Source organism: Rhodnius prolixus, unplaced genomic scaffold, assembly GCF_049639745.1.
Source record: "Rhodnius prolixus isolate KJV_2025 unplaced genomic scaffold, Rpr scaffold_4, whole genome shotgun sequence".
Classification (NCBI taxonomy): domain Eukaryota; kingdom Metazoa; phylum Arthropoda; class Insecta; order Hemiptera; family Reduviidae; genus Rhodnius; species Rhodnius prolixus.
The window spans coordinates 36,328,311-36,353,431 of record NW_027411614.1 but is presented as its reverse complement, the minus strand read 5'-3'; the positions used below and the strand labels follow the sequence as shown (position 1 = coordinate 36,353,431).

Genomic DNA, 25,121 nt, shown 5'->3' with positions numbered 1-25,121 from the left:
ATTTTAATATTTTAGCAAAAATGTTTACTAAATTTTCTATAAAAATTTAACATTAAAATAATAATTATACGACTTACTTTCACGGATCATTAGCACAATTATTTATCGAGACAATATTAATGTCTATGATGATATGACTATAATATGCACATTAATATTAAAAAAAAGAAAAAGGCATATATTTTACAAGCACATGCATAATGTTTGCAGATATCAATGTCCTTGTTTGTAACAAGCGCGGCTTTGAGTAATCTATTATGATAACATAATTAATGGGATGCTGTAGATGCTAAAATCTCATTATTCATTGTTACACATTACTTACCGTCTAGCCTTCTCCTTGCTTTTGCTCTGCGTCCCATCTTGTAATGTATATTATTACCTCCTTCCTATAACCTTCCCAACAACTTTTGTGTGAACCCAGGGTATTAGTGTCAAATAAATCTGAAGGTCCAAACTGCTTTTTATTATTAAGGAGACCGACATTCCAGACACGCTTGTGTATCCTGCTCTCCTACCATTTCAGAACCCATCTTCTTCTTCTATCTTGTCCTAATCTGTTCTGAAGCAAAGGTAAAAGTTTTTTTTATTTAGTAAATTTTAAGAATTTGTTTAAAAGTAATTCACAGCATTATTATTATTTTAGATAAAATATAATTTCAAACAGAAAATCCAAACTCAGAGAAATTTACCATATTTCCATTTTATTCTTATCCCTCAGTTAAAGGACCTCTTTCTCCCTTTCTACTTCTTGCGACAATCAGTTTTATCGATTTGAATATTTTATTTGAGATTGCCTAGTATGAAAAATTGTTCAGTTATCATTTATTTTTACCACACTTAATATCGTAAGTATAATAATAATATACAATTAAATAAATGCAGAAGTAAACAGTTCCTTAACTACATATATTAATCAGAACAAAAGCTACTAATTTTTTTTTTTTTTTTATTTGTTTATTTATTTTGCAACTGTATGCAGTACAATAAGCAAAAGAGATGAGTGATAAGGATGGCGCAAATACACATGCACGCATATGCATATCCATACACATACGCGCACATGCATTTGCGCCAAGGGTGTGATTGGAGTGAACGACGACCATCCAGTGATGGAAGCCGTTAGTTCGCCAGATTGGCAAGCTTACACAGCAACCATCCTAGGAGGTCGACGTTGTGTTGAGATGGTCGCGTGGCCACCGCCGCTTTAGTCTGCGATTAGGATTAGAAGGAAGTGTTGTGGTAGACATGTTGTGGATCAGAGGGTTGTAGTGATCGTGTAGATTTAAATGGAGTTTTGTGTATCGAGTTTGGGCTATTTCAGAAACGAGAGGAATGTTGAGATCAGAGTGTATAGTATGATTGGAGACGTAGAAGGGAGCGTTAACTATTGTTCTCAAGATTTTAGACTGTAAGGTTTGGAGTCGGTTGATGTTAGATTTTTTGGCGCTTCCGTAGAGCTGTATTCCGTACGTCCATATTGGGGCAAGTAGAGCGGTATATAGTGTTCGTTTGTTCGTCAGGGTCAGTTTTGATCGTTTGTCAAGTAGTCTTTTCAACATTTTATACCTCAGATTGAGGTCAGTTCGTTTGAGTCTCGTGTGGGGGTTCCACGTTAGTCGTTTGTCAAGATGTAGTCCGAGATATCGTACTTGGTTAGTGATTGGTATAGAAGTATTGTGGAAGGAGAGAGGAGGGAGAGTTTTCTTGTTTAGAGTGAATACTATGTATTTAGATTTCAATTCGTTCACTTTGATTCTCCACTTTTGCAGCCAAGGTTCGAGAAGATTGAGGTGAGTTTGGAGTGCACGGCATGCTATAACAGGATCTAGATGAGGAGAAAGAATTGCAGTGTCGTCGGCGAATGTGAAAGTAATTGTAGTCGGGTGAGTTGGTAAGTCAGCAGTATAGAGAATATAAAGTAAGGGGGCTAGAATGCTTCCTTGAGGAACTCCAGCGAGTATTGGAAGGATAAGAGAAGATGAAGAACCTTGTTTGACTTGGAAGAAACGGTCGGAGAGATAAGATTTAAGAATGAGGTAAGAGGTAGAAGACAGTAGGCGTTTGAGTTTATAAAGCAGTCCCGTGTGCCATACCCTGTCGAATGCCTGAGATATGTCAAGGAAGACACCCGGGCAATACTGCTTTAATTCAAGGGAAGTAGCGATTACATCCACCACTCGATGTGCTTGGAGAACAGTCGAGTGGCAACTCCGAAAACCGAACTGATGGTCAGGGATTATGTTTAAAGGTGCTATTTCAGTTTGAAGGCGGAGTAGTAGGAGTTTTTCAAGAACTTTCCCCAGGATGGGTAGAAGGCTGATTGGTCGGTAAGAGCTTGGGATATGAGAAGGTTTATTTGGTTTGGGGATCATTGTTACAGAAGAGAATTTGTAGAGAATAGGAAAGTAAGTGGTTCGAAGTACAGCATTATAAAGAGTAGTAAGAAATACTATTGCTTTCCTGGAGAGTTGTAAAAGGATGTTAGCTGTAATTAGATCATAGCCCGGACTTTTCTTTTTGGGAAGACAGTTGATTATGTCCATGATGTCTTTAGGAGTGAATGGCTTGGGAGGAGGTGAAAGTTGTAGAGGGATGTCCAGTTCTTTGAGAATATTTTCAGTATGTTGTAAGTCTTGTACGTCGGGATGAGGAGTGAAGACTGTAGAAAGATGTTCGGCAAAGTACTGGGCTCTCTCTTCGTCGGATTTAGCCCAAGAATTGTCCGGGCGTCTTAGTGGGTGAGAAGTTTTTCTGTATTTGAGAATTCTTTTGGTTGCTGTCCACAGAGAGTTGTCTTCAGTTGTGAGTGATTGTGTATAATCAGAGAATTGGTCGTTAAAGTAGTCCCTTAGTTTTGTTGTCAGTTCTCTAGTGAGTTGGTTAAACAGTCTTTTGTGAGAGGGATATCTGGTGCGATGCCAAAGAGCTCTTGCGCGACGTTTGCGCGTTATCAGTTCTCTCAAGTGTAGAGGTAGATTTAGAGGTAATGGTGCAGTTCTGTTGTATGAAGTCCGTTGAGTAGAATGCCAAATACTTTGTTGAATAGCGGTAGTCAAGTATGCCACGTTATCGTCTAGTTGTTGTGGAGTTTTTAAGGACACATTTAAGTTCAGTTTTCCGTCAAGAGTTTCTCGAAATAAGTCCCAGTCAACAGTTCCGTTTATTAGGGTTTGTCGGGGAAGAGCTTGTTTTGGGTGAATGTCAAGGGTTAGAATGATGGGGCTATGATCTGAAGACAAGTCGTTTAATGTGTGTATATCAGTGTGTAAAGAGGTAATATTAGAACAGATAAAGAAGTCAAGAAGGTCAGGTCTTTTGCGAGGAGAAGTTGGCCAGTAAGTCGGTTGAGAAGGAGATAAAGGAATGTAACTATTTTGATTGAGGATAGTCCTAAGAGTTCGACCTCTCGGATTCGCCACCCGGCTGCCCCAACTCGGATGCTTAGCGTTGTAATCGCCACCACATATGAAACGAGAACCAAGAGAAGAGAGAAAGGATGAGAAATCGTTTTGATGAATATTGTGGTTAGGAGGACAGTAAACAGCTGCAAAAGTGTAGGAGAAGGGCTCTGTCAGTAAAGAGACTACTGTAGATTGTAGGAAGGGTGTAGCGTTGTAGGGAATTAAGAAATGTTGTAAAGAAGTTCGAATAAGTATTGCAGTTCCTCCGTGTCCTGTTCCGTCGGGGTGATTGGTCTACTAATTAATGAATGAAATAGTAAGATGGCGTGCAATGTACAATTACAAAGTGTAATTACAAACTCCAATTATATCGATATGTATAAATTGTAATTAATCGAGGCACCTGGAATAACTAAATTAAGTTTAGATCTGCATAGAACACCAAAAAATACCCAAATATCTCAAGCATCGTTTATTTCTTTATGAAGAAGCTGAGATACGGATCTTGTTTACGATATGTATAAAGAAAGAATGATGCGTAAATAAAAAAAACTAAGAAATGTTCTAGTACAAACGATTAGTACGAAATTATTGTCTTCTTATTTACAAAAAAAACTAGCAAATTAAATAATCATGTAATTCCTAAATAATCTTCATCCGGTTTAAGCGCAACTATAAAGAAATATGATAAACATCTCAGTGATTATTCTTCTAAACCTAAAAAAATTGAAAATATTGTAAACATATGTCTGTCTACTTTGGTTTCATTAACAAAGTACTGTATTTGCATGAAAGCTAGAATTACCATAATAATTTAGAAATGATTTTCTGATGGAGCCACACGTCTAAAAGTTGTGTTGTCCGCCATCTCTAGAGGATAATCACCATCTAGTGAAGCCACATTTTGGAATATCTTCGTCCTTAATGTTTGTGTGAATGTTTGTTTTTTAAGGTAATATATTTTGGCAATTTTTTTGTACACTATCGTTCGTGTAAAGTGAAAGGTCACGACGGCAAGCAGCCGCTAACAAAGCCTCGCATATAAACAACGTACTATCAGGAAATGAGGCCTTCATGAGTTCAAACCTAGACACCAAAGGTGGCAAACGATTTCCTGTTGATATTCAGCTAAAGAGCTGGTGAAGTTTCCTTTTACTCTGAGGGCATCAAATCACTGGTAATAAGTGAGTTGAAATTAAGGAAAGTTATATTGAAACATAATAAGTTCAATTTTTTTAACAGATTTTCTGTTCAGATCCAGGCAGTTAACTTATTGAATAGTCTTCATAATTATCTACAAATACTGCATAAAATAATACATTAATTTTTTATGTAGTAGGTGTACTTCATGTTGTAAATTTGAGATAACTATTACCTGCAATCTAGATAATATACAGAAATGTAAGATTAATCTGCATTTATGTCCTTTGCGCAGAGATTGCATTGGAGACCGTTGCTACCTTAAGCAGGCATTAGCTTTCCTGATAAAAGACATGTTTTTTGACATTCTAGTTGTTAACGAAAGCCTTCGTTTAACTTAGGGGTTATAGGCAGTCAGAAATTTGAAAAAATCGATTATATATATATATATATATATATATATATATATATAAGTATAGTATCTCAGGAATGTTGTCCTAAAATTTCAAGTCGATCCGAGCAAAATTGTAAGAGTGAAAGTGTTTACAAGCCCCGACCGTTCGAATTACCATCGCTGAGCACAGAGCTCAACTTGCAACGCGGGAGGCAAGAATCCTACGCAGACAGCAGAAATCGGAAAACTTGGACATTTTGGAAGACATGGAGGACTTATTTTATGGGCCTGGAATCTATGACACAGTGTAAGTTGAAAAAAAGATTATCCAGGTTTTATTCGCAAACCTTTAACTGCTGAAAACTTTAAACGCGTTTTTCTCAAAACTACGTTTTCAAAGTCGGTGGACACGATATCTCAAAATCTACTGCACCGAACTTTTTGAAATTTTACGTATTTCTTTTAAACATATTAAAATCGTACTTGGACGAAGGATTTTTTTTTTTTTTCAATGAATAGAACTTGTTTTACAAACATAAAATGGTCAATTTTTTTTTAGTGAAAATCGTGAATCAAACTTTAAAGTTGTCCCAAAAATTAAAAATTCAATTTTTTTCTAAATCCTTCGGTCAAGTACGAGATAAAGTCATCTACTAACGAAATCTTTTAGAAATTTTGATTTCAGATGATCCAGTCTCAAGATATCATGTCCACGAGAGGGTTGCATTTTTTTGACGTGTTGCATTAAAATATTCGCCATTAGTACAATTATTATTAATTTGTAACGAAAAAATTACAATAAGTTCTTTAAACATGGACTGATATGACGCAAAAGTTTCCGAATAAAAAAAGTAAACACGTTTTTCCCCCCCAAAAAAATTGAAAAAATGACTTTTTTGGCGCCTCTGACTGCCTATAACCCCTTAATAGAATAAAATAAAAAGACAATGCATACTTTAGTTAGCATAGTAAACAGTACTAGGCGGGGTTACAGTAAATATAGTGTTAACGTTGGTAGGGAGGCGGTTACTTTGTGAACCAATCGTAGTCTCCCTACCATTTTACTAAATTACTGCGCCGCCTTTCATAGTGGAGGGCAACACATCACAAAAAGGGGTCAAATCGTTGTTCTGTAAGAGGGTTAGCAATTTATCTGGGCCTGTATGAGTAACTATTAGCGCCTGGAAGTTGTGTGCCACTATGACCCTCTGATACAGGTTTGAAACCCTAGCCGAATAAAAGTGTAGCCCCAGATAAAGTGTAGTACTAAGTAAAAAAATTGAATCCATAAACTTCACTATCTTCTAGAAGTGAGTAAAATAACTTTTAAGCTTACGTTCTACAAGTTTTTTACGTTGTTTCAAAATATTAAAATGTGGTATTGTTTTATGCTCACGTTAGTTACAAAACAGAACAATTTTTTCATACTTTTTACTACTCTTATTCTTAAAAAAAAACTTGGTAAAGGACCAGCCACTTCTTCAGAGATTTTAGCGACCATGCAAATCACTAGCTTAAAACAATTGTGTACAAACTTGCACATATACTTTTAATCACGCTCATTAATACCAGCAGGTAGTTACAAAAAGATTTTTGTGTAGTACAATTATTTGAGTTTTGATATCTACGAGCTAAATCTAGCCCGTAATTAGATTCATTTAGACATGGCACTTGTTAAACATTTCAACACTTAATGGGTGTCTACATCTCGTATATGCCAACTTCCACGTGCTTGCTTCTAAGCTAGAGTGAGGCACATAAAAATTTTACATAGCTTATTAGGAAGAAAGGAGAAAATTTTGAGAAGTAACATCTGTATTCATATGGAAATAATTGATTATAAGTTGTAAAAACTTGTAAGGTTCGTGGAATATTTTTAAAGACAACATTAATCGTAGTTGTCCATCCAAACTTTGGCTATGTTTACTCATATTGACAGCCCTTTTGTCCAATCCTCAACTACAGTGTTTCGTAGTCAGTATTGCTAGTTCGCATTATTGATATTATCGAGAGTTATCGGCTAGAATTCCTTCACAGTGAAATTCATTATAAATTCATTCATTATACGACTTATTTGTTTGATGACTGAAAAAAAGTAAATTCCAAAACGCTTATTACTCAAAAACAACATTATAGCAATGTGTAACCTGCCTAAAAAAAATAATCCTAAATAAGTCACCCAATATTTGTGCCCCCATTAACAGTGTATGAAACCGTTTCCTACTTTCTGAAATAGCTCCTAAGTAACGTTGAGGTTACTGGCACCAGTTAGTTATGTTAAAATCTGTGGGGAAGAACTGTCCATCAAATAGTCCAAATGAGACTCAAATCACGCATTTTTCCAGATTTATGTTTTAGATTGAATTTCCAATGCCGAAGCTCTAATTTTGGAGCAGTATACGAGGGGGTACCCAAAAAAACCGGAATTATTTTTTAAAAGCTATTTATTTACAAATTTTTTACAGAACAACCTTATCCCCTTCAAAATACTCTCCATTACAACTAATACATTTGTCCCACCGGTGCTTCCACTGTTCGAAACATTTTTTGTAGTCATCTTTAGAAATGGCTGACAGCTCCTTCTTCGTTTTTTTCTTGACCTCTTCAATGTTGTCAAATCGGTGACCTTTCATGCCCTTTTTCATGCGTGGAAATAAGAAAAAGTCGCACGGAGCCAGGTCAGGCGAGTAAGGTGCGTGGGGCAGCGGAACCATGCCATTTTTAGCCAAAAACTGTGTAACAGAGATGGCTGTGTGTGCAGGTGCATTGTCGTGGTGGAAGAACCAGTCTCCTGTTTGCCACAAATCGGGTCTTTTTTGGCGAACACTATTGCGCAATCTTTTCAAAACTTCCAAATACAAGGTTTGATTGACGGTCTGACCTGGGGGGACAAACTCTGAATGGACTACGCCTTTGGCATCAAAAAAGCAAATCAGCATTGTTTTGATGTTTGACTTGACTTGACGACATTTTTTTGGTCGGGGTGAAAAATGACGTCTTCCATTGGCTCGACTGTTGCTTTGTTTCTGGGTCATAACCATAGCACCATGACTCATCACCAGTAATGACCTTTGACAGAAAGTCTGGATCAGTTTCAAGCTGTTGTTTCAAAGCACGACATGTTTCAACTCGATGTTCTTTTTGATTGTCAGTCAGAACTCGAGGAACAAACTTGGCAGCAACCCTTTTCATCCCCAAATCTTCCGTTAAAATTCGCTGAACCGAGCTCCAAGATAACCCACTACTCTCTGACAGTTGATCAATTGTCTGTCGACGGTCTGTGAACACCAGCTCTCGAATTTTTTCAACATTTTCGTCGATTCGGGCAGTTGATGGACGTCCAGAACGTGGTTTGTCATCAATCGACATGTCGCCATTTTTAAACCGAGTAAACCACTCGTATACTTGAGTTTTTCCCATAGCGTCATCTTTGTAAGCTGTTTTCAACATTAAAACACATTCAGCAGCATTTTTGCCGAGTAGAAAACAAAATTTCAGAGCTGCACGTTGTTCACTTAAACTTGCCATCATAAAAAACGAAAAAAGAACAAAACAGCGCTGGTAAAAACAATCACTGCAGATGAACAGAACAAGTCAGGCAGACAGCACAGGCAGGACTGAACTGGCAAGAAATTGCGCTATACACGTCTAGCGGCAGAAATGCGTACTACATAAGCTCCATGCGCGGCAACGCAATTCCGGTTATTTTTGGGTACCCCCTCGTACGTTACTTTTACAGTATTAAGGGTTGTGTCAAATTGTGTTGACTCATGTGAGAAATTTCATTCGCATTTCTTCAAGGAACGAACACAAAAATGAAAAACTCTTGAAGGAAAAACCGATCTTAATTTTTTTATATTTTTTATTGTCCTTTTTTGTTGTATTTAAACCAAAAACTAAAGAACAAGTTGTTTTCATTTATTTTAGATAACCATTTTTTTATGTTTGTTATGTTGGTATACTTTCCAGCTTCCACTCAAATCGATTACCTACTACTTCATAGTTGACAAAAAAAAAAGTCACAAAAGTTTTTCCATTTTGAGTCTAAACAATCCACAGTTATCTCAATGTATGCCGTTCTTGCTTTATCCACAAGTTTTAGAGAAATGGAGATAGAAAAAGAATGTTACGTCTTGAAAACGTTGTCTGGAAATTAGGAAATGGATTTTCCAGAAATCCAATTATTAGACAACAAATAATAGAGAATAGGCTATTGTTATGAGAAGAGTGAAAGGTTAAGGGAAGGGTGAACGATCGTTTCGTCTTAAGAGTTCGACTTGTGAAGGAGTCTAGTAGCTTCCATTCTCAATGTAGTACTTCTGTAAAACATCTTCTTAAATACTTTTTTTAGCTTTTTTTTTTGTAGAACCAAACCTGTTTGGTTTTGTTTTCTTTCTCTAAACCGAAACAGCTGCATAAGTTATTAGGTACAATTTTTATGGCCGAAATATTACATAGTTCAACATATAATAGTTTAACGTTTGAATTTGTCCAAATTAGGGCCGTAAAATATGTTCATAAAAAAGCCGGTTCTTTTCATTTTGTAAACAGTTCTAGGAAATGGATGTTCTCTTTTTTTTTTAATGGCGGATATATAAACTGCGTATTTTTTATTTTTTGCGATATACTCAATTCACTTTTAAATTATTGGTCGTTAATTTTAGTAGATAACTGTGAGGGATACCAAGTTTACAGTTCGCTAGAATTTAAACAAAAATAATCGATGTTGTGTAGCCATAGTTGTCTTGTTTTGTGGCACATTCAGTGCCATTTTCCACTATTATGAATCCTCTGATGATGCCTTAACTTCCAAAATATACATTTCCTGTCATTATTTGTGATTTCAACTTTTGTTTTTTGCATACTTAGATACACGTAGAAAAAAATGAACATCCCTTAGCTGTGGAAACCTAAAAAATATTCCACCTTTTAATAGGCGTTTCCCCGACTGGTTGCCTGCAGGTCAACCATTTCCTGCCTTTAGCTATTTCTACAAAAATTTTTGGCGTCCATCGTTTGCACAGTCATACTTTTCTTTTTTTTTTATATTAGGTCCCAAGTTTTCTTAATTGCTGTTATTTTATGCAATTTTCTTTTAAAAAAACCTTAGGGGACTTCAAAGACCAATTCGCAATGTTTTCCTCATATGAATGCTTCACTTGCAAAATCGATTAACTCCACTTTCTGAATTTTATTAACCAGTGGAATTTAGTTTTTTTTAAAAAAAACCCTTACAGTGTGCGGAATTAAAATTAGACAATGACGTGTATACACGTCGAACGCAGGGCAAAACAACCAAAAGTTTACAACGTCATAATAGTCACTGCAAACACTTTTTCTACAATTTCTGGGGCTTGAGATTACAGAGCTTTCTGTGCTCATTCAAAATCTATGCATTGCTGTAGTTAACTACAAGGAAGAAAAGAGCTTTGAATTCTGTGCTCGTACTGAGGTCTGAACCGCTATCTAAAGTAAAAACGGCATTGCACAAGGGTTGAGAGCTTTTATTTGTGTACGTAATTCCCAATCTCTAAAGCGGAGACCAAACATGTACCAACCACTTATCATTTGGCTGACTCCCACCGCAGTCCTATTGTTAAGATAAAGGAAACATTCCACCAAATAATATTCTTATTGTATTTTATTAAAATTTCGAGTTTTTATAGTTAATGGCAATTTTATATTTTTCACAACGAGCGTACACGTCAACGCACCGTAACAGAGATTTGGTTTGACGTGTATACACGTCAAACGCGCTTAACTGGTTAAATTTTAATGTCTTGAACACTTTATTGGCTCCTAATTGAATAATCATAAACAAATTTCGCTGATAATAAATATTAACACCACTAAATGACAAACAATTTTTTAGCCACTGGATAAAGAATAATTTATTTCAGAAGCCAATCTGATCAACTCCATACTTTAATGTAAATTGTAATAAAACTTTAGTTAAATCACTTCATACAACGAAATTGACGACTTTTTAAACATCTATTAAACATGATTATTATAAAAATATAAGGATAAATCGACATGACGGGAGCACAAATACACCTAACGAAGAAGACATCATTTATATTGCAGAAGAATCAATTTAAACTAAGTAATAATACTTGTAGTATTAGTAACAGAACAGTTATTACTAATTTTTGCTAAAGTCTTTAATAAAAAATGTATATAATTAATTTTTCCTGTAATGAAAATATAAATATAAGACTGAATTTAAATTATTAATTTTCTTTCATCTGCCAAATCGAGTAACTTCCTTAATCACGTAGAAATTGTCGTACTAATAACGATATATTCCATCTCTTACTTTTAATATGATGTTAGATAAAAGATACATCTGCAGCAATACAGTCTACACCGTTTATTTGAATCTATCGTTTAACAGGAATTTTAAAAAAGCAATACATTCCTACTAGTTTCTCATTTTTCTCAACTTTTTGTTTTATGGAGTTACATCGATTAGGCAAGTGAAGCATTCATATTGTAAAACAAATAAAGGCGAGTTTTGAAATTATGCTGGAGTATAAAGAACATTTCGTCTTTTAGTGATCTTCTAACTGTACAGAAGGATTTTAAATTTTCTTCAATTACCCCAATTTATTAGGAATTTCCCTGAGACATTTTAAATCAACACTTAAAAACGGAAGAAAAGTCAGTATGTAATATGAATTATGAAACCAGATTGTATTTGCTTTTCCATTTGTCAACAGTTTGACTCTTTAGGGGGCGTTAACCCCTTAACTGTTACAATGGGAAATCCCCAGACTAGCTTGCCTTTTACAATAAGAATGAACCCAAATACTCACAGTATGAGGTGTACACCCCAACTGTTATATAGTGGAAATGTTCTCCTTTTTACCAATACACCAAACATCTTTAATTAGTACCTAACGATCCAGGTATAAGAACTGAAAGTTGAATGTACATTTACGTTTGAACAGAAGCATTGCTTACTAGTACAGCACGTGGAAGGTATAATTTGGCTCATGATATAACCTCTTTCGCTTAAACATATTGAAGTAATGTTTTGTTATCTCACTTTACTGTAAAAGTTGAGAAATTTCTCTGAGGAATGTATTTTTTGAAGTTCCCGTTGAATGCGAGAAATTGTTTTTTCATATATATAGAACATTCTAAATAAATTCGTTTGATTATAATGTATGTGACAATTGAATAATATCCTATAGATTGACGAACTCCAAAAACATTGATGACTAAAACATAAAATATTTTTTATACCAAAATCACCTAAACGTAGACAAAAGAGCCTGCTGGAGATGGTTGATTATGTTCAGTGAAGGTTTCGCTTGTTGCTGAGGAATAGATTTGAACATTTTTTTCAAAGAAAATTCTTTTAGAGCAGTTATTAGAAAGAGTACAACTTCATACTGAAACCACGATGTGGACTAACAGACTTCAACTGTTTGGTTTAATTGTTAAAAAAAATTCTCGCCTTCTAATCTATAATTTTTTTACCAGTTATTATATTTTATGGTACCAAGATTTCCAAATATACTCTCCACAAAGATCTCAACTTTTCTTTACATAACAAGAACAGAATTCCATAGTTCTTTTCCTTTCTGTAGTCTAATCCTCTCATTTACAATCTCTTCTCTATAACAATCCCAGACAAGCCTCCACGTTGGCTTCGCTACCTTCTCCTAGCTGATATCCAGCGAAAGTGTTGATCATCATAAGTTATTTTCTCTCCACACTACAACCCATGCTAACGCAACTAACTATACAGTGAGAAGAACAGCAGTCACTATAATAATAATAAAAATATATCGTACAACAATTTGGTTTATTGCGGAGATTATTTTGTGAGATTTATTCTTCTTGTCTTTAGGAGCGACTAGAAGGAGGCATGGATTGTTGATCCTAATTCCGTTATTAAGCAAAGTTTGGGAAGAAGCACTTTTTGAGGTGAGGCCTAAGATGCTGAGGTTCAGTCCGTGGGTAACCAAGCCCCAATTAATGTGGGGTTTCCTCGAATGATTCGAATTCAACCTTAACAGCGGCATACTTTTCTAGCTGGAATCATGTTTGGTTGATTGACTTATACATTTTGTTGTATTGATTGTAAATATTATGCTAAATAAACAATTCTAAATAATTTGATGCTGTAGTAATGAAAACTTATAGGAAATAATTTTCGGTTTTTCTCATTCATCATCATCATGAATTACAAGTTCTAAGTACAGTTTCCAAAAGCGTATTCAAGAAATTTCATTTTTCAGAAAACTTCCCTAAGAAATTGATAGAAAATTAGTACCTAATTCAGTTAGAATATAGAAAATATGGCGTTTAAAAAGTTATATTTCTTCTTTACTAACAAATTACATAAAAAGAACACCTGTCAATTTTATAATTCTGTGTATTTCCCCAGCACATGGTCAGGTGATTGGAACAGGACAATGACCTCTGAAGGAGAAGTACCTTCGAAAGGGTTTACCACCAGAAGAATGTTCCTTTAAAATTTTACCAATTTCATTCGTATTAATAATTTTCTTTGAATTTAAATTGTTAAAATAAATTATTGCTTAATGTATCTTATGCAGATGAATGAATGAATATATTACCTAAATGAACAAGAAGTTTGAATTTGTATAATTGCTACAATACACAAGTTTTACTGATTATAATTTTGTTTGAGAGAAACAAAAGTTTCAATTTGACTTGTTTCATGCAAGTACATATTTTCAGAATAGGCCATAAACGACCTTTTACGTTTTACAAAACTTAGATGATTATTGTACAGTTGTATCTAAAACTTTTATTTTAAATAATATTACAAAGTAAAACTTATTTTAGAGTAATCTGAGTTGAAGTTTTATAATTAAACTGCGGTTACAAGTTTAAAGTGCTGAGATTCTAGATAGCGCTTTAATACGTGTTGCGTTCTCTAAGGTCAAAGTTAAAGGTCTCAAAAGAAAACCACTTCTAATGCAGTAACAAATAGCACACAATGGAACTTGCTCAAAAGATTTGTGTAGCTAAGATCACCCAGGTCAATTCAGTCAATATCAGAGGTATAACTAGAAACTTATTTACGTTGAACTTAGGTTTATTAAATATTTGGTAGAACAAAACTATATCAGCAAAATTATCTGGTAAAATTTAAATAAAATAAGTAAAAACGAACTAGTAAAATTAATATTTTACCAATTAATATTGATGTTAAATAAAACAAAATATCTTAACAAATCAATGTTAGATTCGGTCAGTTTTTCGGATCTTTCTATTTCTTTTGATTTTGTCAAAATAGTCGTGTCTGGTAGGTTCAGAACTCGCTCAAAAACCATAAGCCATGGACTGACAGTTTATACTGAACTTTTCTAGATATTTTTCTTTATAATATTCGTTTCATTTATTGAAAAATTTTCTCTCTTCTATCGTTATAATTTTTTAATGATCGACGACAGTCTTATTAAATCCCACTATGGGGTTCTTGATAGAGCATAACTACTAACTGACCGCTTTTCTTCTAGAGATACAATAATATCCAGGTAGAGCTATTGCCACTACCATATTCCTCTTTTTAACATAAGTATCGTCTCTTCGTCCTCCAGGATTTGGTTCTTGACATTACCCTGTTTCACGAGAAGAATATGTTATTAGGGCAATTTCCTAGACATGGGCTGGCAGAGTGGGGCACATTTGCTTTAGCAGGCTGCTGCAACTTGGGATACCCCATCATATGTTTATATGTTTAGGGGCTTTTGAGAAGGGAATGTCTGAGATATAAACAATTGAGTGTTTAGCGTTCTGGACTCCAACGCGGAATCTAGCTGGTGGCTGTTAGATTTTGTCTCTTCCTAGGTGCTTCTTACATGCCACTTGTCTAGCGAGTGAACACTCTCTGGAGTGCAGTGAAAAAAGGCTCTAGGTGACGGTTTTTATGCGAAATTATGTCTGTATTTAGCTCTGACTGATTCACATCTTTTTTATGTTAATTTAGACTATTTATTTCTTTGGAGAGAAAAAATAAGAAGTTAATTTGTTTAGATAAACTTTGACATTAAGAATGGGTCTACTGAATGCTAACACATACATTAATTAGTTAGTTTAATAAATTAATTAAAATTAATCAGCGTTTAATTACATAATGAGTTCATAAAGGTGCAATGAAAGCTTGAAGAAATATATGCATTTTGCAAAATATAATGAGAAAAATAACTACGAGTTCCTCATTTAATCTTTTGTTTACTTCCGGGATTTGAATCGTACTAAAGTGGGCAATTCACAATAGGAATAAAGACTCGATGAATACTTTGTAGTCAGAGAGGGGATAGAAGTAAAGCCGTTGATCCTCTTGAGAGGTCAATCTCTAAATAATCCTTTAATCCAGAGTTATCAAGGGTGCGAGGTGGCATCCTAGATAAAGTACATTTCTGCTTTTTGGTATTACTATTGTGCTAAGTTTTTTTTTAAAATATAGAAACTCAATATGCAAATTCACGCAGATAACTTTTAAATGAGTCATTATGATTAGTATTCTACCAGTTTGGCTAGGTTAGTTGCAGCTAGTTGGGTGATTGTTGAAGTGATTTTGCGGGGGTGCCCCCCTTGCTTGCTTGTGGGCCTAACAACCCCTCTCTTCGAAAGATCCAGACTTGGGAGTGGGGATTTACTGTGTACATCGAAGTTTGCCCGTTCAGTTTACATATGTTGCCTTTCATTTAGTGTACGGGGTTCTCCGCACAGTTTACGCAGTTAGTGGTATTCGTTTCTTTTTTTGTGTTGTAGTTACCAGATTTGCACACATGTTGACAAATACTGCTGTGGATTTAACATATAATGCGTACGTATACATTGTTATCAATTATTATTCATATTTTTTATTATATTTAATGATGTATTTATCAAAAAATAAAAAGATGTAAAGCAAGATGATGTTACGCTATCAGTGTCATAATAGGGATGCGTTAGAAGACGATGTTTCAAACCTTAGCTACAACTTGAAAGGCTTCTATGGTATAATTTACACGTAACTCACCCAAACCCTATTGCTTTTATAAGTTGTTTCATTAGTCAACTGTCTAGTTTACTGTATTAATGTTTTGCATTGTTTATAAATTACAGGAGAAAAGAATATTTACTAGTATTTAATGGGTTTGATAATCTCATTCAAAAATCGTGCAGAAAACTTAGTTGACTCTTCTATAAACAGATTTTCTTCTTTTATGGAATTATTGTAGTTGTAACTGTATGCTAGGGACCTCATTTTATAGATATACTGTAAAGTGGTGAGTACAGTTTGCAGGACAGTTGAAGAACCCAGCACCCGAAAACTTATATAGTGATGTGGTACTATATTTGTTAAGATCTTATCACCATTTATTGTGAACTGTGATATCAAGATTGAGACGGCCAAAACAAATCCGTCTGTCAGACCTACTTCCGGATTTTTGACTACGCATTTAAATAATTTAAGTGGTCGGTAAAACATTTAACACCTCACTACGCAGAACTCCATTAAATGAAATTTTCAACTAAAATAATTAGATGAACATGGTTTACTTCCGGCAGAGCATTTTTGACCAAAACACGGTAGCTTCTTAACGATTCATCAGATTTGAATTGTAAGGGTTTTTTTTTAATAGAACCCTTATTTTTATGTGTTGAAAAAAAAAAGAAGAGGTTATTGAATTTGTCCAACTTTTTGAACTGTTAACGAACTGAATAAGTATTAATTGCTATTTAACAAAATTTTAATGTGTATATTCATTACCTATGTAGCAAGTTCCCTGCTGTATTAGTGTTACTTTATTTACGGGCAAAATCCATTTTTAAATTAAGAAAATTAACAAGAAATTGCCTAAAAAAATAATGGCCCAAAAAATTGAATACATTAATTATTATAAAACACAAAAAACATTAAAATTAAACGAAATTATAAAATTAAATACATTAAAGGAAAGTAATTCGTAAATCATAATCCATAATTTTCTTATTTACTTACATTTGTATGTGACAAGAATAATTGTCTACAATTATCTGCTTACGGAATATAATTGTAATTCCTTTATATATAAAATAAAAATATTGTACATTTTAAGATGTAGATACGATTCTAATTGTAATAATTATTTGAATTTGCTTCAATTTAATTCTATTAGTTTTGGTTTGCTCATTGTCCTCAGGAAGAATATTTACTTTCAAGGTAAATCATTCTGTTATCTCGGGTGTGATAGTAATAATTGGTATTGGAGAAGTTTAGATTGAATTAAGGATTTATACAGGTTGAAATGGAAGAGACCTGGAAATTAAGAAAGGAAATGAAGTCAGGAGAAACCATGTAATTGTTGAGAGAAATCCAAAATTAATACTACGCTGCCATGGATCTTTTGTACGATAGAGAATAGGGGAAGTTAATATGGAATCTATATCCTGTAGATTAGTCATGAGAGGCCTTAGATAACTTGCAAATTCAAAAATCAGACGGACAATTGAGCATAATCAGGTCAAGAGTGTTTAAAGTGACTGGAAAATCTACGTGCAAAACCCTCTTTGTATTCGTTTTTAGAAGTAGTGTTTACATCAATACTAAATGATATCACATCAAACCAGAATCTATCATTAACTGGCCTATAAAACGGAGTGTTGATGAAGAAGATAAAAGGTATTCTATTGATTTTCTAAAGTATGATAACCCGAAACATTTTTTTTTTTTAATTTCAAAAACATCCTGTATAGAAAACACCAGGGTGCGACAATCTTCAACATAGGAAATTGAATATAATAATTTTTTATCATCAGATAACAAGAAAGTTCTGATTGATTGTAGAATAATCTCTTGTGAGTAGCAGAGGTAATCGAGGTCCAAGGGTGAGAGTTTTGAAGTACAATGAGTTGAATGACTCTGAATACATGCAAAATGGATTGATCTAAGTCGAACTCCTATTTCGACGATTATTAAAGTAATTCAGGAATCATTGAAACTTTATCCCACTAAAACCAAAGATCTTGTTTTAGAAGCAATATAATAATGGTCAGAAATCTGATGACTGGACAGAAACTGACCAGTTTCTAATTTTTTTTTTTTTTTCTCGGCTTATCGCGATGCAAGTTTGGAGGAGATGCACATCACGTTTAATCTTTTGTTGTGTTACAATAAAGTTACACTTTTAAACGAGGGTAAACCATGATATACGAGAAATTACGCTTTTGCTAGTAGCTTTTTTAGATGTTAAAATATATGATTTTGCGCTGTAACATGATTTTCTAACTTATTTCGATTACTCGCATTAACAGTTATGTTAAAACAATCTTGACTACGCTGACCTAAACCAATTGTTAGTAATGTTATAATAAGCCGAAATAGTTTATTATTATTTGAATTTGTTTGTTTTCGTCGATTTTTTAGAAACTTTTTTGTATCCATTTACTTTCGGCATTTTACCCAACAACAATCGGCCCAACTTCTTTGAAACTCTTTTTAAAAAGTAAAGCCGCAAAAATAGACTAAAAATAGATAAAAAATAAACTTTTCAATTGTTTGAAGTGCCTCGTAATATCAAGTTAATTCGGAATGCTTTTCTGGATGCTTGATAAAATGAAGTCATTTTTTATTTTTATATTATTTGAGAAAATAAGATGTGAACCCTATATATGTATAATTTTTATCTATCTGCACATCTAAAGTATAAAGCTTGTTAGGTCTACTTGAACACATTAGATCTACTTTCGTAAAGATAAAAACAACCTTTGAACTTGGGTAACGAAAGTCACACAAATGAAAATGCGTATCTTTTAATTAAGTATTATTATTACTATTCTACTAACATGTATTCTCCCAGTATTTTTATCTTTACCTCTTACAGTTTCAAACATTATATAATTTATTTGGTTTTTCATATAATTTATTTTTCATACACCTAATTTTAGAGTGATTAGGTCTTTTTTTGAAAAATTTTATCAGTTTTGGAAGGTAATTTTAGTCGTCTTTTTTTGTTTAGTAGGTTAGACAATATATTGTTAAGAACAAGAAAGTAAATCATTAACGACTCTCTTTCCTCAGTTTTCTCCCTGACAATGGAGTGGATTAGCCACTTCTCTAGGGGATCTTGGCAACTCTGCGGATACCCATTTGAAATCTCGTAATATTCAGACCAATATTCGTAACAAATTCAGAGATGTGTGCTTCTATTTGGATGTAATTTTTTTTTTTTTCTTTTTTTTTTGGCGCACCAACAGCTGAGGTTATTAGCGCCCGGAGCTTTTTCCAGTGCACTACCGGCCTCCGGACAGTGTTCTCTCGTTACAGACAACACTGTCTATCACCGGACAGTGAGCTGTAAGAAGCTCCTAGGAAGAGAAAATCTAAGGGTCAGCTGCTGGATTCGAACCCGGGACCTCCGCGTGAGAGTCCAGTATGCTAACCTCATAGCTAATCGCTTCCCTTGGATGTAATTTGCACCAAACTCTATATCACCGCCAGCACCAGTTCTCACATAATGATACCCTTTGTTTGATGTATAAACGAAGAACAGTATCAATAACAATTTTTTTATTGGTTACAGTACTGTAGAACAATACTCAGACGGAACCAGGGGTCACTTTATCTGCTCCTCTTGGAGGAAGATTCACTTTAATAATGCAAAAATTGTAATACTATAGTTGGTACAACATTTGCTTATCACTTAATGTTATTTTTATATAATTTGAAGAGCTCTTTAAGTCACAGAATTGCGTCACAATACCCGTTGAAAATCAATATTATCAGTGAAGTTGAACCAAATTAGGCTATTAAAATAATAGTTAGTCCAAGATTAGCGGATAACCTAATGATTTTATAGAAGAAATAGTGGCAATAAGAAATCAGGGAATTAGTGTTCTTTATCACACCTCTATTTTATCAATATTATTATTTAATTCTTATCCGATATAACTAATGGAATGCATTGTAATAGCTGGCGATCTTAGTAAGTTTATAAAAATGAATCAACAGAAGAAACTTATAAATGTTTCTTAGATTATACAAAGTGAAAAAGCATTAGAATTCTTCATTTTGCAAGAATAATAATCTTAACAATAAGATAAATTGTTCAGTGAGTTGATTGGAAATGAGTTAAAAGATTAAACAATCCCTCTTCTTACTCATATTTTTGCGATACTTAACTATTCATAACGGTTAGTTATATTTAACGAGGCTTTCTAAGATGAATTTGGTTCTCCCCAAATCATGTAAAATAATGGTTACAGGTTGGTAAAAATTATTGGAAATTTAAAGAAAATCAAAGCAGGAGATTTCGTGAAAACAAAAACCAAAAATAATTTGACAAATCTATTAAAGGTGAGTGATACTTTGATGCTTTAGTGATTTTACTTGGTAACTCTATTTTTTAATTTTCTGAAAATGAAATATGTATTTTAAATTTGATCTCTCTACTTCATTTTATTGCGTATCAAAAAAAACGAAACTTAAAACAACAAATAGCACGTTTTATCCGAATGAATTCGTGGATTAGATCGACGGAAATCATCAGCGAGAATCGGCCAGACAAGACGACGGAACGTGTAAATATAGCCGAGATTGGTCTTAGTCTTTCGCTCATATTTTGATCGTTTTCTCCTGTTAATATACGTCGATGCTGATATTTTCAAGTATTTGTTATTTCAGAATTTTGGGGGGGGGGGCTCTTGTCCTCCACAGCCTTTTTGCAATAAGAATCTTCCTTGTGACATTCAGTAGCTGTAATTTGAGTAATTTTATATAATTTACTTTTTTTCGTTTTGGTTGTAAAAAGATAAAACATCCGAATTATAAAATGGGGTAAAAAATATCCTTGTAACCTTTTAGGGGTTCGTTTTTTTTTCCAACTGAGTAATAATTTTCCAGCTGGAGTTTGAGTGGGGTATATAGTGTAGAAGAGGATGAATCCCCATCTCAAGGGAGGTTATTACGTTGTTGGAAATATCTTCCCCGTTTTTCTTCTTTTATTGGTGGAACATCCAGGGAAGCATTCTCTCTCTCGGCGGGTTGTCATGAAGATCGGGCGAGAGGCTGTGTGTCCCCCTAGTGAAGGGTGCCGCCATCTTGGTAGCCAGGTATCCTGTTGTCATGGCGCCTGTTTCCCCTCTTTACCGTGTTATCAGACTTCTCTTCACATTTCCCCATTGTTAGCCCATGTACTGTCATTTTTCCTGAATAAATAAATATATATTTTTGTCTGTTAACAACGATCGAATAGAAAAAAATTGTTATTTAATAATAAATTAAACTTAAAGGCTTTTTATTAACTAAATAAAAATCAGGGTGTTGTTTACTTCATTGTTCTCGATCTAAGTACTCATTTAACTTACTCATTAACTTAACACTCACTTATTCTTTTTTAAAAGTTTTAAAAATATTGAAATTTTTTGGCTTATTCAGTTAGGTTTCTTTGCCAGTGCGGAACGGTTTAATTTCCCATAGTTTTATATTAAGAAAAGCGTTTTTAAACTTCTTATCATTTGCTGAAAAATCATTTACTAATCGTAAAAATTTACAGTGTCAATTAAATAATTAGTTGCGCCAATTATTTACTGTTCTAGTCCTCTCGCAAAGCTTAATTTTCTTAATTTGTACAAATTCTAAACATATGTTCTCTTTTGGGAAAATAGATCAATTTTTTTCAGAAATTCTTCAGGTATCGCAGTCAATGTAAATTCAGAGTCAGCCCGTATATAGATTCCCCTTACATAACACGTAGTGTCTGCAGCGTTAATTCATATACAACAATAATTCTGTTATTTTTAGAAAAATTGAGCAAGGCCATTTCTTTCAGCGATCTTTGGAACCCTGCAGGTAACCCAGCCTAACTACGGGAATAACACTTAGCCCAAACTTTCTTGCTATACTTATGGTCTCTGCAGAGGTATTTTTTATTGTAAGCAACTAATGAATTATGTAAAACCCATAGGAAAATTTGAACTCATCACCCCAAGACTACAAATACAGTAAAATGGAGTGGCTAAGATAATAGGGCTCGTGAGATACTTCGTTTAATCTCGTGGATTGTAGAGCTGATTCAGCTGCATTATAATTACGTCCTCTTTTCTTGAAATGTCAGTCTTAAGATCAACCTTCAGATCACAATCTTATCATTGTAAAAATTATTACATTCTGTATCAATGACTAATTTTTGAATGTACTACAATATAATCATTTTAAGTCGCAGTAAATGGCTTAAAAAAGGTGTGGATATCTATATCCTAATGTCTAACTTTGCCTTGAAACTTGTTACGGAATTTTATTGAAGCTTTGATGTGAAGTTTAATGCTTGAATAAGTTAAGTTGTTTTTGTAAAATTACGATTTTTTCAGGAATATAAGTATTTTTGCTGCTTAAAATTGTGATCTATACTAATTTTCCGATTAATTAAATCATTTGTTGGTTTTATTATTATTGTTTTAAAGGTTTGTGACCAAGTTTTACTTTTGTCATTCGTTTTTTTCTCTCTCCTAAAAGAAAATCTCGAAATGATTCTCGATAATTCGAATGAACTAACTTATTTACATTTCTTATAAGATAAATTATCCCTTTTGATCGATTTAAAGAATAAGTATAGTCAGTCCTCTGTAATTGTTTTGTTGAATGCTTAATAGAAGAAATTCAATATCCAAAATAGTTTTAATGACAATAGAACAAAAACGTGCTTTTAATTTAGTACTTGGCCTTAACAATTATCATCTGAAAACTAATTGAAGAATAGAAAAAAAAAAAAGTTGATCATTTTAGGATGCTGTTGTTGGTTGCATTACTATTTCTAAGAGCGCTGGTGGAACTTTACAACGCTGCTGTACAGTTGATCAACAAGTGTAACTTTCTTGTGTACACTAAGGCTGATATTATTGTAAGCTGCTTAGCTTTAAAGGGTCTTTTCTCGGATTTTCCCTACTTAGTGGTCGTTTCTTTTCTAGCTTCTTCTCACTCTAGTCGTCCTGCTCTCCAACAGTCTTCGCCATTCTTTGGTTTTAACTTTGTTTTATAGCTTGTTTTTAATATGTTTACATACTTTATACTGTGTACGATAAACAATATACTATCTTCTCCTTTTTAATCATCTTTCTCTTTTAGCCCTAGTGCCTTCCATTCCTGATCTCGTAACTTCAAATATTACTACTCATTTGTATTATTTATGACTTCATAACTCTTAAGCAAATTAGGTAATTATTAGTTACGTAAATATGTTGATTATATTTGTATTTGTGGAAAGATTCATGATAAAATTATGAAAAGCATTCAGAAATCCTAGAGGTACTAAAGCTCCAGAACTCGTTCAAAGTTTGAATGAATTTTATAAACCCCTTCCTCACAACTGGCTCTTCTTGCTGAAAGTTCTGTTTAACAAAATTCTTGCCAGTGAAGTTCTCTCGTTTTAAAGAGATATCAAGATGCTCAGTTATGCTGCGCAAAACAGGAGATGAAAATGATTTAGGAAATTCCAGGGGCATTTTTGTTTAGCCAATTGCATACTCGAAGATAATCACGCAAATTATTTGAACTGACTGTTAATATGGAATCAAAAGGTTGCAGTTATTCTAGAATGTTGAAAATGGCTTTCAACCGAATAGGAGATGCAACGATATTTTTTGTTCTTAGTAGTAATGATTCAGTGTCATTTGAGGTTGCCAAAAAGGAAAATTTTTACAGCTTTTATTGACTTTAAATGAGCATTTGATTCTCTTCTCCTCCATTCTAAGCTATTTTAGGAAAATTCTCCCAAAATTATTAACATATTAAGGAATTTGTATGAAAATGCCTCTATCAAAGTTAACGAAATGGCTATTTTACTTCTGAATTATCTCGTGTCTGAAGGGCTTGAGCTAGAGGAAGTCCTTATTAGTCCTTTTCTCTTCTCGCTTTTCATTGCGAATATTGTGGAGTTTTTCGTGAAAATAATGCTCGGGCTATTAAACATAGATGGTAAATCTTATGTTATCTTACTCTTGTACGCAGACGATATGGTCATCATAGTGATTCTCACATTTATTTAAATAAAAAATTAGATATTTTTAACAGTTAATGTGACTTAAATTGTTTACAAGTTAACACAGAAAAGTCTATAATTGTTCATTTCCTACAAGGGAAGACTGAAGGCTGAAAGGTGCAGTATTTTATTATGATGTAGTAGCGGTGCTAGATATTGTGGATAACTTCAGTTTATTTGGACGTGCACTCTTCTTTGATATTGAAGACCTCGCAATTAGCGGTATTTATCGCTGCCGGATCAGTTATAGTAACAAAATCAAAATTTGATAGTTGGTACTCGAGAGTGAGTACTCGGGGTATTCAATGCGATAGCTCGAAGTGTAAGCACAGCGTCTAAGATACGTCGATTCATTGTAGGAGGCGCATCTGAACTTCTATAAGTGATTATTCCAATTATTTCGGAAATACTCCTGATTATATTATTAGAACTAAATTCAGAATAACTCAAATTTTGTTGCAAATTGTCAAGATTACTGTCAAAAATTTATTAACCATAAAATGCACACGATGAAATGTGCTTCTGTTTTGCCACGACTTTTAAGAGTTCAAGTACTGCTCCAGTGAAATATAATTGGTTTCTTTAGTTGAGAGGCATTAGAAACGCCAAATCTCAATGAACTTTCAACTGGAGAGATTATATCAAAACTTCAAATTAATTTGCTCCAGTTGGACAGACAATCGCTGGAATATTCGCTTTTTAGTGATATTTATAATTAAGGAATGGATTTTTATGTATTTAAAAATGCCAAATATTTAATTAAAATATGCATTTATTTTCGTCAATTATGTGGAAAATATGTGATTTTCTTAAAATATTTTCTGGAATATTTAAGTAAAATGGACATTTTTTTTTATGAAAATGGAATTTTTTTTGGGGGGGCAAGTTATAATTATTTATACAAGAAAAGAACATTTTTACAATTTATAATAATTTATTAGGAACAAAATAATTTGTTTTTACAAGTTATAATGATTTATACAACAAAGAACATTTTTACTATTTATAAAAAGATGTGTTAAATTTTCAATTTTGAAAACTTCACTCTTCGAAATTGTTTGCAACCACATGAAATTTCAAATGTTGGAACGTAAAGTGACGACGATCTGGGCGGGCGTAAGATGGACTTGTAACGACTAAAATCCTTTGAAATGAGGATTTTTAAGTTTGTGGAAAGGGATATCTGCTCTAACC

The 25,121-nt window shown here is 33.6% G+C and overlaps 1 protein-coding gene across 3 annotated transcripts in view; it reads left to right on the top strand.

The window, feature by feature from the left end:
• The window catches only part of LOC141455410 (uncharacterized), a 129,115-nt gene that overhangs the window by 67,531 nt on the left and 36,463 nt on the right, over positions 1 to 25,121 (top strand). Inside the window, exon 1 of one of the 3 annotated variants that reach the window (XM_074130460.1) lies at positions 15,579 to 15,754. The exons of 1 other annotated variant lie outside the window; for it this stretch is intronic. In XM_074130460.1, the coding sequence (XP_073986561.1) occupies positions 15,717 to 15,754 (38 nt within the window). In that variant the 5' untranslated portion in view covers positions 15,579 to 15,716. Of the gene's footprint in view, positions 1 to 15,578; positions 15,755 to 25,121 lie in introns of those variants that run through there. One more of the 3 variants, XM_074130461.1, reaches the window with a different exon arrangement.